At 35.9% G+C, this 13,764-nt stretch overlaps 1 protein-coding gene and 2 non-coding genes across 3 annotated transcripts in view; all 3 read right to left on the reverse strand.

The window, feature by feature from the left end:
- Positions 1 to 13,139, reverse strand: part of supt16h (SPT16 homolog, facilitates chromatin remodeling subunit) — a 67,424-nt gene extending 54,285 nt beyond the window's left edge. The window contains exons 1-3 of the mRNA XM_028793623.2: positions 12,638 to 13,139; positions 11,512 to 11,604; positions 644 to 814 (exon numbers count right to left, since the gene is read on the reverse strand). Coding sequence (XP_028649456.2) covers positions 644 to 814; positions 11,512 to 11,604; positions 12,638 to 12,703 — 330 coding nt within the window. The 5' untranslated portion in view covers positions 12,704 to 13,139. The remainder of the gene's footprint in view (positions 1 to 643; positions 815 to 11,511; positions 11,605 to 12,637) is intronic.
- LOC114647468 (small nucleolar RNA U6-53/MBII-28) lies at positions 5,788 to 5,905 on the reverse strand. The gene has a single exon (XR_003715530.1). It is a non-coding gene; the product is annotated as a small nucleolar RNA U6-53/MBII-28 (small nucleolar RNA).
- On the reverse strand, positions 11,758 to 11,875 carry LOC114647467 (small nucleolar RNA U6-53/MBII-28). Its single transcript, XR_003715529.1, has one exon. It is a non-coding gene; the product is annotated as a small nucleolar RNA U6-53/MBII-28 (small nucleolar RNA).
- Positions 13,140 to 13,764: the final 625 nt, after the last annotated feature.

Genomic DNA, 13,764 nt, shown 5'->3' on the forward strand with positions numbered 1-13,764 from the left:
CAAATAAATGCTGGCCAAAGTATATGCCGACAGTAATTAAAGTGAGACTTAATAGTAAAAATATTTTAATTAAGTTTTAATATTGTTTTTCATTTCGTAGGGCCTTGAACATTAAATAAAAAAAAGCCTAAGTAAAAAAATTCAACTTTTAACTAAACTAGTGACCACAATTTTTACAACATAGCAAGTATATTGTTTTTCACAGAAATGGCTAGGAGTAGGCAATATACCAGATGAAATTATACTTCCGATATGAATTTCATAAGAATCAATTTACTGACAAATTATTGACATAACAGAAATCTCCAATGCAAAAACAAATAGGAAATGTCATTTTTGACAATGTTTGTCTTTGTGTATGAATACGTATTTGGCCTGTGTGTAAAAAGTAAGTCTACCCATTTAAGAGCACTACTCAGAAAATGGCTGTTCAGTTCAACTCGATTAGTGAGTCAATACAAACAAAGGTGGAAAAGGAAGATGCTGTGACTTATGCTGCATTTATTTGTAGGGGTAGTATCATAAGCAAGTGAATAAATGAATCAAGATCTACTGTATATAGTTTTGCACTATCCTTTACAAAAATAAACACACTCAACTATATTTTAATTTGAAAATTCACGTATTCCAATGTAGATCTTACCTTTTCCCTGACAAGCAGTGTAATAGGTGGTACTCCATTTGCATTTTCGTTCCCCTTGGTATTGGCTATCTGCTTGAGAAATTCTACTTTCTTCTTACTAGCCATAAAGACTATCTTTGATTCACAGAAAATCATAATAGTGTCAGTTAATTCATATCCAAACAGCCATGTCTGTTGGAGAGAAAAAAAAATCTGGAATAAACAGCTCAAAATTAATAGCCATCCATACAGACTTACAAAAACAAAACACACTACAATTTGTTGGTAATGCCTTGTAAATTTCAAATATGTGCTGTGATTTGATATACCAAAACGTATGCATCCTAAAACAATGGTTTGAACCAATCCAGATTTTAGTGCCAATTCCCATCACTGAATTCTGAAATTTCAAAACCAGTAAATTTTTTTTTTATCCCTTTAAAAACATTTTACACTAAGCTCCTGCATAACCAGAAGCACAGAAGCCTTATGTTCTACATTAAAGTATTAGCTTTGGTACTTTAATTATTCAACCATGCAGCACAGGTGTTACCTGTTCATTCTTTAGATCAATGCAATTACATTCTGTAGGCTTATTTTTCAGTGACCATAAAAATACAATAAAACTACCTTAAAAAATACTTGAATAAAATACATAAAGAAAATATTTATCAATAAAACATATGGTGTAAAAGAAAACAAAATCCATCTCACAATTACAAGCTGTCATAGTGTTTAACTTCTGTAATATACTTATCTGAAACAAAGCTTAATTAAAAAAAAAAAAAAAAAAAAAAAAGTAGCTTTCACCATTTCTCTAAGAAAAAATACAGGTTCTCACACATTGCTTCAAATGACTTACACAGTTTAAATGTAAATAAGCACATGTACTTAAGAGCTTTGAATCATTTTTAATAATTGATTATATAACAGCATTCTTGCTGTTAAAATATATTTATATATGGTTGTGTTTTTTTATTTAAGTGTGCTAGCTACAAATTCCTAATTCTAGAGGTGTAATTATAAACACAGATTACCATTTTAACTATGCAGTATTTTTTTTACCAAAACTTATACTATATGACACACAGAAACAAATAACAGGAAAAAAGATGTTTCTATGTTTATTAAGAACAAGGCTAACATATAAAACAGTTTTGCTTCTTAAATTACTGTTTAGTAATCAGCAAATTCTAATTTTTCTTTACCTTTTCTTTTTCTAATTGAAAATGTGCACTACTTTACTAAACACAAGTTCATTCACCACCCAAACTCAGCCCAACCTGCCATTTTAATTAAAGGACAAAATAAAAAGGCAGCTTTACTTGCTGTTTATTTAATTGTACAAAATGTCTCCTTTCTGATGATTCCATTTTCTCAGTTTATTACTCCACTTTCTCTAAAGTAAAGGCTAATATTATGGTCTTCTCCCTTGCAGATAGTCATCTTTGCTCCTCTCCATTTACGGGATATTCACAAAAAAAAAAAAAAAAAGTGCCCTAGCTGAACCATTGCAATAACTTGCAAAAAGAAGCACACATATTAAATTACCATAAGACTTAGAAAAGCAAATGCTGGGGAAAAAAAAAATAAATAAAAAAAAAATAAAGTGTTTTGTGATAAGCCATGAAATGATTGCTAGTTTGGCAGTCTACATTTTTCTCTGAAATAACAGTTTGCTGTTCTTCATTGAATACAAATTACTAAACAGACACATTTCTCTTATGATTGTAAGTTTTGATAATTAAGCTTATAAAATCAGCACATTTCATAGTGAAGAAAATAATTTACAAATTAAAGCAACCACTCAGGTTTGAAAACGACTTATACTGAGTAGTATCACCATCAATCAGAACTTTTTAAACTGGTATGAAATGTTATTTTAGTATCTCAGCTCAAAGATTTAGAAGTGAATTATGATTATTGTACCGTTTTAGGTGTTTCAATAGTGACCTATCCTAGTTTCCAACACATTACTTTTCACATTGATAACTGACCAAGATGATTCATAGCATCCTGAAAGAGTCAAGCTGACATTAATTGTAAATACAGACCTGCATATTAAACAATTTAATGAAAGTACCAATTAAAGACAATTGGGTGTAACTTTCCAATTAAGCAATGACCAAAAGATCACTTTAAAATGTGGTTATTGTGAGGAAAATATACACAAAGCACTGGAAACAATCTAAAACTGCAAAAGTGTAAGAAAGTATATTTCAAGATCACATGAATAGCTAGTATGATGCAAATTCCATTTTTAACTAGAGCCGCTAGGATTAAAGTATGCAATCACAATAACTGACTAAAAATTTTAGTTGAATTGCATTTCCTTAATCAACTAGTTACTTACTTGTACTTGTCTTCCCCCACATCAGCATGCTACAACTTTGTACTTGATTAGCAGGCTAATCATGCTAGCATATGCAGCACGTTCAGTGAAAGAAGGTTCCCCAAAATAACTGCCAAATTCTGTGTTTGAGTTGCCTAGTACTCCGGCTGAAAAATCAAATTTTTAAAACCGTACGGTACCAGCATTTCAACTAATTTTGGTATAAGTAGGTTAAGTTTAACGTGCCTCACCAAGGAAAAATTCCTTCCCATCACAGTGTGTTAAAGTCATCTGTTAAATGTCTATTGACTTGGTAAATAAGCAGTACTAAATGATTAATTTGAAAACTACCTAATTCTTTATCCAGCAATGTGTGTTAAGTGAACTTTCATACTATTCTTTCAAATCATAATTATATGCTGTACCACAAGAACTTCTTTCAGCTTTACTAAATCTAACAAAGCATTTCCACTGGCAGTGATTTAACTTAAGAATTCACTCTTGTTTTGAATGCAGTTGTTTTAGGTTTAAAGCATAGGTGTTACCTGTGAGGAGTGTGCAAGGTTTCCCTCTATATACACATATTTCCTGCAGGTGCTCCAGTGTCCTCCCACGGTTCAAAGGCATGCAGGTTAGTTGGATTTGCAATGCTAAACTGGCAGTAGTGTATTTGTGTGGGTCTATTGACCATGTGTTGGACTGGCACCCTGTTCAGGCGTGGTTTCTGCACCCTTCTACACATCTTAACTAAAGTGTTTCTGAGCTCTTCCATGTTCTCAAGTCAGTACGGACAGGCTGATGAACATCTATCTAACCTCGCATCCCCAAAAAAATGAGCACCCAAGGACAGACATTTGAAAGTTACTCTGAATGCCACATATGAATTGTTTACCGATTCAAAGATTTCTACCATTTCTTCTCCTCACCTCCTATATCTGAAACAGCATTTTTTGGAAGATGTTTCAAGTGAATTATTTGCATGTTCCAAAGAACCGTTTACATAGTAATTAATGCATACTGTAATGGTAACCTACTGATTAAGACTTCTAGTGGATTGCATTTGAAAAACTAAAAAATTGCCAAACATAATATATTTATAAAGCACCTTTCACATACTCAAAACAATTAACATCATGAATTTAAAATGAACCGATATACCTTTGTATTTTTGGCTGTGTGCCTCACCATTTTTATGAACATTTAAATGTGATGATGACAATGACAATGAAAAATAGGGCTGTTATGCAGTCACACAAAGCTGTACCAAAGTCTGCAGTGCATAAATGAACTGTCATACTTTCTGCAGTTGCAAAACTTTAGTATATTGTTTTTTTTACCACAGTCTTCTCTTATAGAGATAAGTTGACAATCTAGCAATGATTTCAGTTAATGTCATTTATACTTTACAGTATACTATGCCGCAATATGGCAAACATGCCTAGAAGCTATTCATGATGTATATCAATAGCATCTATCTCAATTTTATACAGAGCTTTTAAAAATACATGCAAAATGAGTCAAAGTGGATCCATTTTAACACTGATGTCTAAATGAACCCAAAATCCTAAATATTTGGTCTTGTTTCAGGTTGGACTGCTGACACCATGTTAGAAAGTACATTATTAAAAATATTTATTATTTTTTAGGCCTTTTTGACCTAAATATTTTATTGATAATAGTGTTGTCTTGTTTGTCTCCTTGCTAAAGTCGCATTAGTTGCGCTTGTTTCATATCATCAGGTTTTCAAATTCCATCAAATTATACGATAAATATTCAAACAGAGCACACATTCATATGCCTGTTTTTACTTGAACAAAATTAGTTGTTAGATTAACCAATGAAAAAAAACAAAAAACTACTTGTTTACAAAGTTAATCTTTTGTGTCAGGCCTATTTTCCACGTTGAACCAGCAGAGCAATTTGTATGACTTGAGTCATATTCCTCATCAAACCTGGATGGATTACAGAACGTTTTATAAACACACTTGTGAAATATATGCAATAATAAAACATAATGAATGCTTAATTTATCCCTGTATTGTATCATGCTCATAGCAACCAAGGACACAGATGGACTGCAAGATTCAACGGTTTTTGAAAAATACTTTTAAAGCACATAAAAAATATTTCTGGAAGACAAACATAAAATGATTGATGCAACACTGTTTACATTATAAGTAATAATATCTGAGCTGTTTTGTTTATTATTAGAAGGATGACACCAGTAATGGCAAAGAGGGAAAAAAGAAAAAAAAAAAATACAACAAACAGGAAACTGCCCATTTAAAAAAAAAAAAAAAAAAAAAAAAAAAAAGGACATGAAGGACATTTATGTTACACAGAATGTCCAGTGGGGGCCTGGCAGTCTCTTGGCCTTGGTACCCCTGCAGATTGTTTGTTTTTTTTTTCCTCTGGCCCATCTGAAGTTATTTTATTTTTTCTGTCATTCTGGCCATTTGACCTTACTTTATTCTTTGTTACCTAGTATTGCCTAATCTTATATGTTTCATATAAACTTCTTGCTTTATCTTGTAAAGCACTTTGAGCTAAATCATTTGCATGAAAATGTGCTAAATTAACAATAACATTTATTTATATACCAGTATTTTATGTTTCCTTTCAAAATATTAGCATCATTATCAAATTCAAAAACCCAGTATGTTAAATTCCTGCAGATAAAACCTCCCACTACAACGACAAATTGGAACAGGTTTAGTTCAATAAGCCAAAACTAGCCAAACCAACAGACCAGTTTGCAAAAAAAAAATACACATGTGCTTACACTATGTACTAAATGAAAACAATTTTGTGGTTAAAAATAAAATGTGCTAGTATGCCTCAGATCCCACAAGTATTGCGAGAAGCAAATTTTAACTCAGCTGCACCCAAAGCATATGACCATGAGGTCCAGCCTGGTGCATCGGTATTAGCATGGCAAATCATCACTGGCAAAACTATGCACATATCATCCCAGATCTCAAATCTGCACAGGTATAGCCAAAATAACTGACCAAGTAACAGATGATAAAATTCGTTTCTAACAATGCTGCATTATTTGTTACATCGCATTGTTGTAATTCTGCATTACTTGTTTCTACTGTAAGATATTATGTTATAGACCAAGACAGGAATGCCAATAGCATTGAACTTGAAAGTCAAGGTTACACTGGGGGAAGAAAAAAAAAAAACCCTCTAATCACTAATTTTTCAAACACATATGATTGCCAATAAATAAAACATTTACTACATGTTTCATTACATTGCTTTATGCACAATCAAGAGTTACACACCATGACCATTCTTTAATAAGAGGAATTTATTTGTTGCAGCACTGAACCCAAACCTCAATTACACTTTAATTCATCAAGCAAAGCAGGCAACTGGAAAATATTCATGTGCTACTGAACAAAACTTCATTTTTTTGTTTACAAATATTAGAAATTGTACAAACTGCAAATTACACTAAAATGTAGATTTAAAACTAGACTAAAACTAAAATATATATAATATAAAGAGTTTTATCCATCATTTCATGTTCTAACCTGTCTGCTCAATTAGGATTTGAAGTAGAGATTGTGTCTACCCCTAGCAACATTTGGCAAAAAACAACCCTGGAAAGCTTGTCAGACTATCAAGGGCACACAAACAGGTCTAATTTACAGTCCATAATGAACATAACATGCACATGAGTATGTAACAAGTTTAATAAAGTGTGCATGGATTACAGAAATGCAAAAAAGAGAGGTAGTGGTGATATCTCCTGTTATAACCAATACAATTTAGATTATAAAACCATGAAATTCAGAAGGCAAAAATGATAAGAGGTTGGTAAGCCAATGCTGTGCTTGTGTTACCTACATTAGTCACTACAGGATGCTAGCCCAATTGAACTTGTTTTTCTTACAAACAGAAAAACAGCAGCTCTACTGACAATGCTGGGGGAACACATTTAAAGGTAGTGCACATTATGCTATTAAGTGATGCTCCGATCGATTGACTGCTGACCAATATCTGCTGATTTTCACCCCAAATAACTCGGTGATCTGTAATTTAGCAACTCTCAAAACAATTGTTAGAACCTTCTTTTCTAAACTTTACAATAATTAAGCTGTAGTGCTCCTTTACCAGTTATATTACAGTAGTTAAGGAATTGCAGGCATCATTTTGTTGCTGAACAGTCAGATTTTGAGAGTCTACATGCATGGACCATTCATCATCTTCAAAACATACAATGAACACAGACAAACAAATTGGTACTTTATATTAATTGAAATGTTCTTAATTTCTACAGGAACCTCCACAGAACATGACTCTATAATTAATAACCTTCACACCATTCTGCCTTCCATTTTCTTTTGAGATATATATATTATATACACATACACACACACATTTATATTATATATACACATACATACATACACACACACACACACACACATATATACAGTGGAACCTTGGTTTGCAAGCATAATTCGTTCCGGAAACGTGCTCGCAGTCCAAAGCACTCATACATCAAAGTGAATTTCCCCATAAGAAACAATGTAAACTCAGATGATTCATTCCACAACCCAAAAACTATTCATATAAAAATGATTAATACAAAATATAAAGTAAAAATACATAAAACAAATTAACCTGCACTTTACCTTTGAAAAGAATCATGGCTGGTGTTGAGTGAGTTTCTAAACTCTTGTGGAATTCCACCCAACGGGACGACAGGCGGAAGAGCGTCCCAAAGCAATCGCAGTCTCCCAGGGCTGTAGCAGTTCGCCGTAAAAGCAAATCCATGCGCGCACGCACACACACACACACACACACACAGTCACAATGCTGTAGTAAACAGTATACGCTCGTACGGATGTTGACTATATGAGCGAGGCACGCCAAATCAGACGGAGAATAGTAGACGATTGCCCACAATCCCACAGCGAGAGAGAACCACCATCAGCTCAGTTGTGATCACATGATGCTCAGCAGACAAAGCATATACAGTGTATCCGGAAAGTATTCAAAGCGCATCTCTTTTTCCACATTTTGTTATGTTACAGACTTATTCCAAAATGGATTAAATTCATTGTTTTCCTCAGAATTCTACACACAACACCCCATAATGACAATGTGAAAAAAGTTTACTTGAGATTTTTGCAAATTTATTAAAAACAAAAAAAATTGAGAAACCACATGTACATAAGTATTCACAGCCTTTGCCATGAAGCTCAAAATTGAGCTCAGGTGCACCCTGTTTCCCCTGATCATCCTTGAGATGTTTCTGCAGCTTAATTGGAGTCCACCTGTGGTAAATTCAGTTGACTGGACATGATTTGGAAAGGCACACACCTGTCTATATAAGGTCCCACAGTTGACAGTTCATGTCAGAGCACAAACCAAGCATGAAGTCAAAGGACTTGTCTGTAGCCCTCCGAGACAGGATTGTCTCGAGGCACACACCTGGGGAAGGTTACAGAAAAATTTCTGCTGCTTTGAAGGTCCCAATGAGCACAGTGGCTTCCATCATCCGTAAGTGGAAGAAGTTCGAAACCACCAGGACTCTTCCTAGAGCTGGCCGGCCATCTAAACTGAGCGAGAAGGGGAGAAGGGCCTTAGTCAGGGAGGTGACCAAGAACCCGATGGTCACTCTGTCAGAGCTCCAGAGGTCCTCTGTGGAGAGAGGAGAACCTTCCAGAAGGACAACCATCTCAGCAGCAATCCACCAATCAGGCCTGTATGGTAGAGTGGCCAGACGGAAGCCACTCCTTAGTAAAAGGCACATGGCAGCCCGCCAGGAGTTTGCCAAAAGGCACCTGAAGGACACTCAGACATCTTGCCTGAAGAAGGGGCCTGAGTTGCCTCAAAAGCTTGCATATTGTAATCTTTTTAGTTAGCCAATAGAAGGTGTCATTTTGCTTGGCTTTTCTCTACCATGAGAAAGAAAATTCTCCGGTCTGATGAGACAAAGATTGAACTCTTTGCTGTGAATGCCAGGTGTCACGTTTGGAGGAAACCAGGCACCGCTCATCACTAGGCCAATACCATCCCTACAGTGAAGCATGGTGGTGGCAGCATCATGCTGTGGGGATGTTTTTCAGCGGCAGGGACTGGGAGACTAGTCAGGATAAAGGGAAAGATGACTGCAGCAATGTACAGAGACATCCTGGATGAAAACCTGGTCCAGAACGCTCTTGACCTCAGACTGGGGCGACGGTTCATCTTTCAGCAGGACAACGACCCTAAGCACACAGCCAAGATATCAAAGGAGTGGCTTCAGGACAACTCTGTGAATGTCCTTGAGTGGCCCAGCCAGAGCCCAGACTTGAATCCGATTGAACATCTCTGGAGAGATCTTAAAATGGCTGTGCACCGACGCTTCCCATCCAACCTGATGGAGGTTGAGAGGTGCTGCAAAGAGGAATGGGCGAAACTGGCCAAGGATAGGTGTGCCAAGCTTGTGGCATCATATTCAAAAAGACTTGAGGCTGTAATTGCTGCCAAAGGTGCATCGACAAAGTATTGAGTAAAGGCTGTGAATACTTCTGTACATGGGATTTCTCTGTTTTTTTATTTTTAATAAATTTGCAAAAACCTCAAGTACACTTTTTTCACGTTGTCATTATGGGGTGTTGTGTGTAGAATTCTGAGGAAAAAAAATGAATTTAATCCATTTTGGAATAAGTCTGTAACATAACAAAATGTGGAAAAAGTGATGCGCTGTGAATACTTTCCAGATGCACTGTACATACTACTCGTATTGCAAGACCTCGCTCGTTTATCAAGTCAAAATTTATTAAAAATTTTAATTTGTCTTGTAAAACACTCGTAAACCAAGGTTCCACTGTACGTACATACATACATATATACACACAAGAGTGAAAACATTTCAGTGCTACATCCAAACTTGGTACAACTGATTCCAGGGTTGTGGATCATAAAATATCTGTTATATACTGTAAAATAGTTTGTTTTTCTTTTTTAAAGAACGCACTATTTGTTTTGTGTTTATTTAAATGTTTTTAATCATATAAACAGTTTCTTTTAAAAAATTTGAAGTGTTGGCCACTCTTCAATCATTTGCACCTCCTTCATTACAATAAAAAAGAAAGCCATTTATTTTTGGGTATGTAGTTTAATTGAAAAAAATGCCAAAATCACTTAAGTATACAAATACTACTTTAATATAAAACAGTTTCTACATGGTGTATTATGCAGTAGCCAAGTAAACAAACAATAATCAGCCAATTCTAACAACATGAATTTGGGGACTTGTATCAACCCAAACAAAAAAAATGTGTCAATGTTACTACCCTACCGAAGCTTATTCCTGACACAATGTGAGTGTGAGAGAAAGAATTTTTTTGCTTAAGTATTACATCTATTATATCCTATTATGCCCATGTTTGCTCTGGCTGTCTGATGACAGACAGCAATAAAGAGGCTACTGTTAGGTGTATATATATATATATATACACACACACACACACACATATACATACATACATACACACACACAGTATATATCCTACATGTGGCAAGGGGTAAATTTACTGAGGCAAGAAACAAAGTTGCGGATGCCAGTCCTTTGCAGGGCACAATCACACTAACAAACAGAAAAGAATGTGCTGTGTTGGTCCAGTAATTGAAACCTATAAATAAAGAGACAGTTTAGTTTTCATCCAGCTATTTGTTATAGATACGTAGATACGCTGAAAACATGTGATCAAGTGGAGCAGTGGCCAGTATTCATACTGGGGGGAACTTGCTTTGGGGAATTGAAAAAGTGGATGGATATTATTTATTCCACAGCCCATGAAGCACTAAATTTATTTCTAAAATAAAAAGTAATTATCAAATTTGGCAGTTTCATGTTTACGTATGGGCTTAGGATTTAGAATTAAATGGTCACTAGTGAAATGTGCCGTTTTATAAACAAAATAAAAAGTAATGCAAAAATAATGTGCAGTTTGTTGTGTGTCACTTTTATAATAATTACCTACAGTATATAACATAAACATGTTACTTTTTTTGTAAGTAATGAGCAATGCGATTTTAATTTTAAAAATAATGTTCCCCAACCCTGTCTGCAGACAGCAAGATTGAGCCATTAAAAGTTATTAGGCACTTTAAAAGTATTACAGGGATAAGGGTACAACCCACAAATAGGAATATAAATGATTACTTTTGCAAAGCCTCATCTGGAATAGGGTCAAAGCAACATGGAAAAAATGGCTTCTTCTAAATGAAAAAGTCAAAGTGCGAAGAGAAAATTGAGCCCTATTTGTTTTAAAAGTGATTACAACAAAACCTAAATAGGTTGGTATTTTGCACTGTGATAACTCACTCAGTCTGTATAAGAGTAAGTAAGTGTTAGTTAGTACAAAGATAAATATGTGCAAAAGTAACAACTAATTAATGCCATATTTTATAAGCAACTTGCAAAGCATGTACATCAGCATTCCTCATTAAAATATGCATCTATCTCAAGAATAACTAAATCTCCCAAAATACTCGTGTGCATCTGTTTAAAATAGATAAAACGAACACTGTAGTAGTTAACACTTACCTGCAGAGCAGTAGACTTTGCATAAACAATTTCTTCATCCACTCCCACCGACACTACTATAGCATCAATCTTTGAAAACTCATCTTCTCCTTTCTGCATAAAATAATTGAGGATTATTCAAATACAAAGGTTTTAGTTTTATTAGCCAAACAAACACTTCAGTATGCAAAAAAAAAAAAAAAATGTTCTCCCACTATTTTTTTAATTAAATTTTTTCTGGTTAAAACTATGAACAAATGTGCTAGTATGCCTCAGATCGCACAAGTTTTGCGAGAAGTAGATTTTAACTCAACTGCACCCAGAACGGATGACCTTGAGGACCAGCCTGGTGCATCAGTATTAGCATGGCAAATCATCACGGGCAAAATAATGTACGTACCATCCAAGACCAAACAAACCTCTGCATATTCAGAACAGGTTTCGACGATGATGCATAAATGTGACTCAACTGGCTTAAGACACATAACCAGTCGTACTCGCTCACAAAAACACAAGGCTACATACTGAATTACAAACATGCCGTACCAAAAACATATACACCCACGTGTAAATATAAAGAGAAAAACACTTTTAACAGTATTCAAGTTATGCCTTGAGTGACTCTGACAAAACAGGATATCACTTATACTAGTGAATCGCAATGTTCAGTCCAGTACAACAAATGTGTTTCATTGCGAAGGCCTTTAGAAAGAAAGTGCACAATAACTGTATTAGCGCAATAAGGTAAACAGCAGCAGCACTCTAGCATACCGGTAACTGCTGACAACGATAGTCAGGGCTACTCTAATACGAAGCTTTCTGAAAGAGACAAGGCGAACATCTTATAAAGAAAATGCACAAGTCCTGCGATTTATGCAAACATTCCAGTAAATTAAATGACGCCACTAAATCTCTTCACTATCATGACACGGAAGAAAACGGGATCAAGCACATATCATCATGCGCAACACAAGCCTCTAAAACAACTCCTGCAAGCAGGGCAGCGTGTGCTTCACCGGGGGTTCTAACACCGAAGGCCACGCTTCCAACGATACTGAACCCACTTACAGAGGAGCCTCCAGCTACGAAAAATTAACACATTACACAAACAAACACCCATCTTTCAGGATGCTTACATTACACGTACCTTCCAGTTGTTGTAGAGTCGCTTGATCCGCCGATAATAGGCCTCTTTATCCAGGCTTACCGCCATGGCAGACCTGGTACCCTTTCACCCGGCTTCTCACTCTGTTTCTAGTTGTATTTCTTACCACCACCGTTTAGTACAATTTTATCCCCGCTAACTCAAAATGGGTCACCAATTCTAGAAATGAAAGTTATATCGTGGATCGTTTTATTCCTTGCTGCACCACCGTCCCACAATGTTAAGTCTATTTTACTAATAAGAACGAAAACAACAACAGTTAAATGCTTTTCTAATAAGAACCGTCTTCCACTCTGACAATTCTGTCCAAAAATCAACATGTAATAACAGCAGGTAATTCCGTCACCGTGCCAGGGTGCCTAGATTAAGCCAACGATGGCCCGATCTCTGTTTCTAACTCCCCCTCACACGTTCCCAATCGACGCCGCACTCGAGCGCCACTCTCGTTCGCTCCCGCCTCACTTCTTACAAGAGCAAATATGGCGCGAGTCCGTAGGTCTCGCAAGTCGCGCGCGCTGTCTCATTGTGTTGTCGCGAGAACAGAACTGAAATACCCGCCAAAAAATTTGATGTGGTGCACATGCGCGTCTGCAGCCCCTTGTCACCACCCAGTGACATCCCTCACTCCGCACATACAGTGCATAGCGAAAGAGAAAGTATTAGGCGTCACTTGCAACATCTCAGAGTAAGCCGCGGTTGAAAAAATATTTTCGGTGCACATAGAAACAATTACAGTTACATTATAATGGGTATACCTTCGTAATATACACTGTCAAAACAATACAAATCTCCTGTAGGTACAGTAAGCGGTCCACTAAATCTGTTATTTTAACTTTGGCTGGTTTCATCTGGATGCTTATGATATTATTTATCTTGATTTTCAGAAAGCATTTGATAAGGTCCCACATGAGAGGTTACACATCAAACTAAAAGAAGTGGGAGTTCACAGTGTACTGCAAGATGGGAGCAGAATCGGTTAAACACAGAAGGCAAAGGGTGGTGGTGCTAGGAACCTTATCAGAAGTGGGTGATGATAAGAGCTGTGTTCCACAGAGGTCAGTGCTAGGGCCGCTGCTGTTTTAAATATCTTCTCCTTCTTCTTTCGGCCG

Source organism: Erpetoichthys calabaricus, chromosome 2, assembly GCF_900747795.2.
Source record: "Erpetoichthys calabaricus chromosome 2, fErpCal1.3, whole genome shotgun sequence".
NCBI classification, from domain to species: Eukaryota; Metazoa; Chordata; class Cladistia; order Polypteriformes; family Polypteridae; genus Erpetoichthys; species Erpetoichthys calabaricus.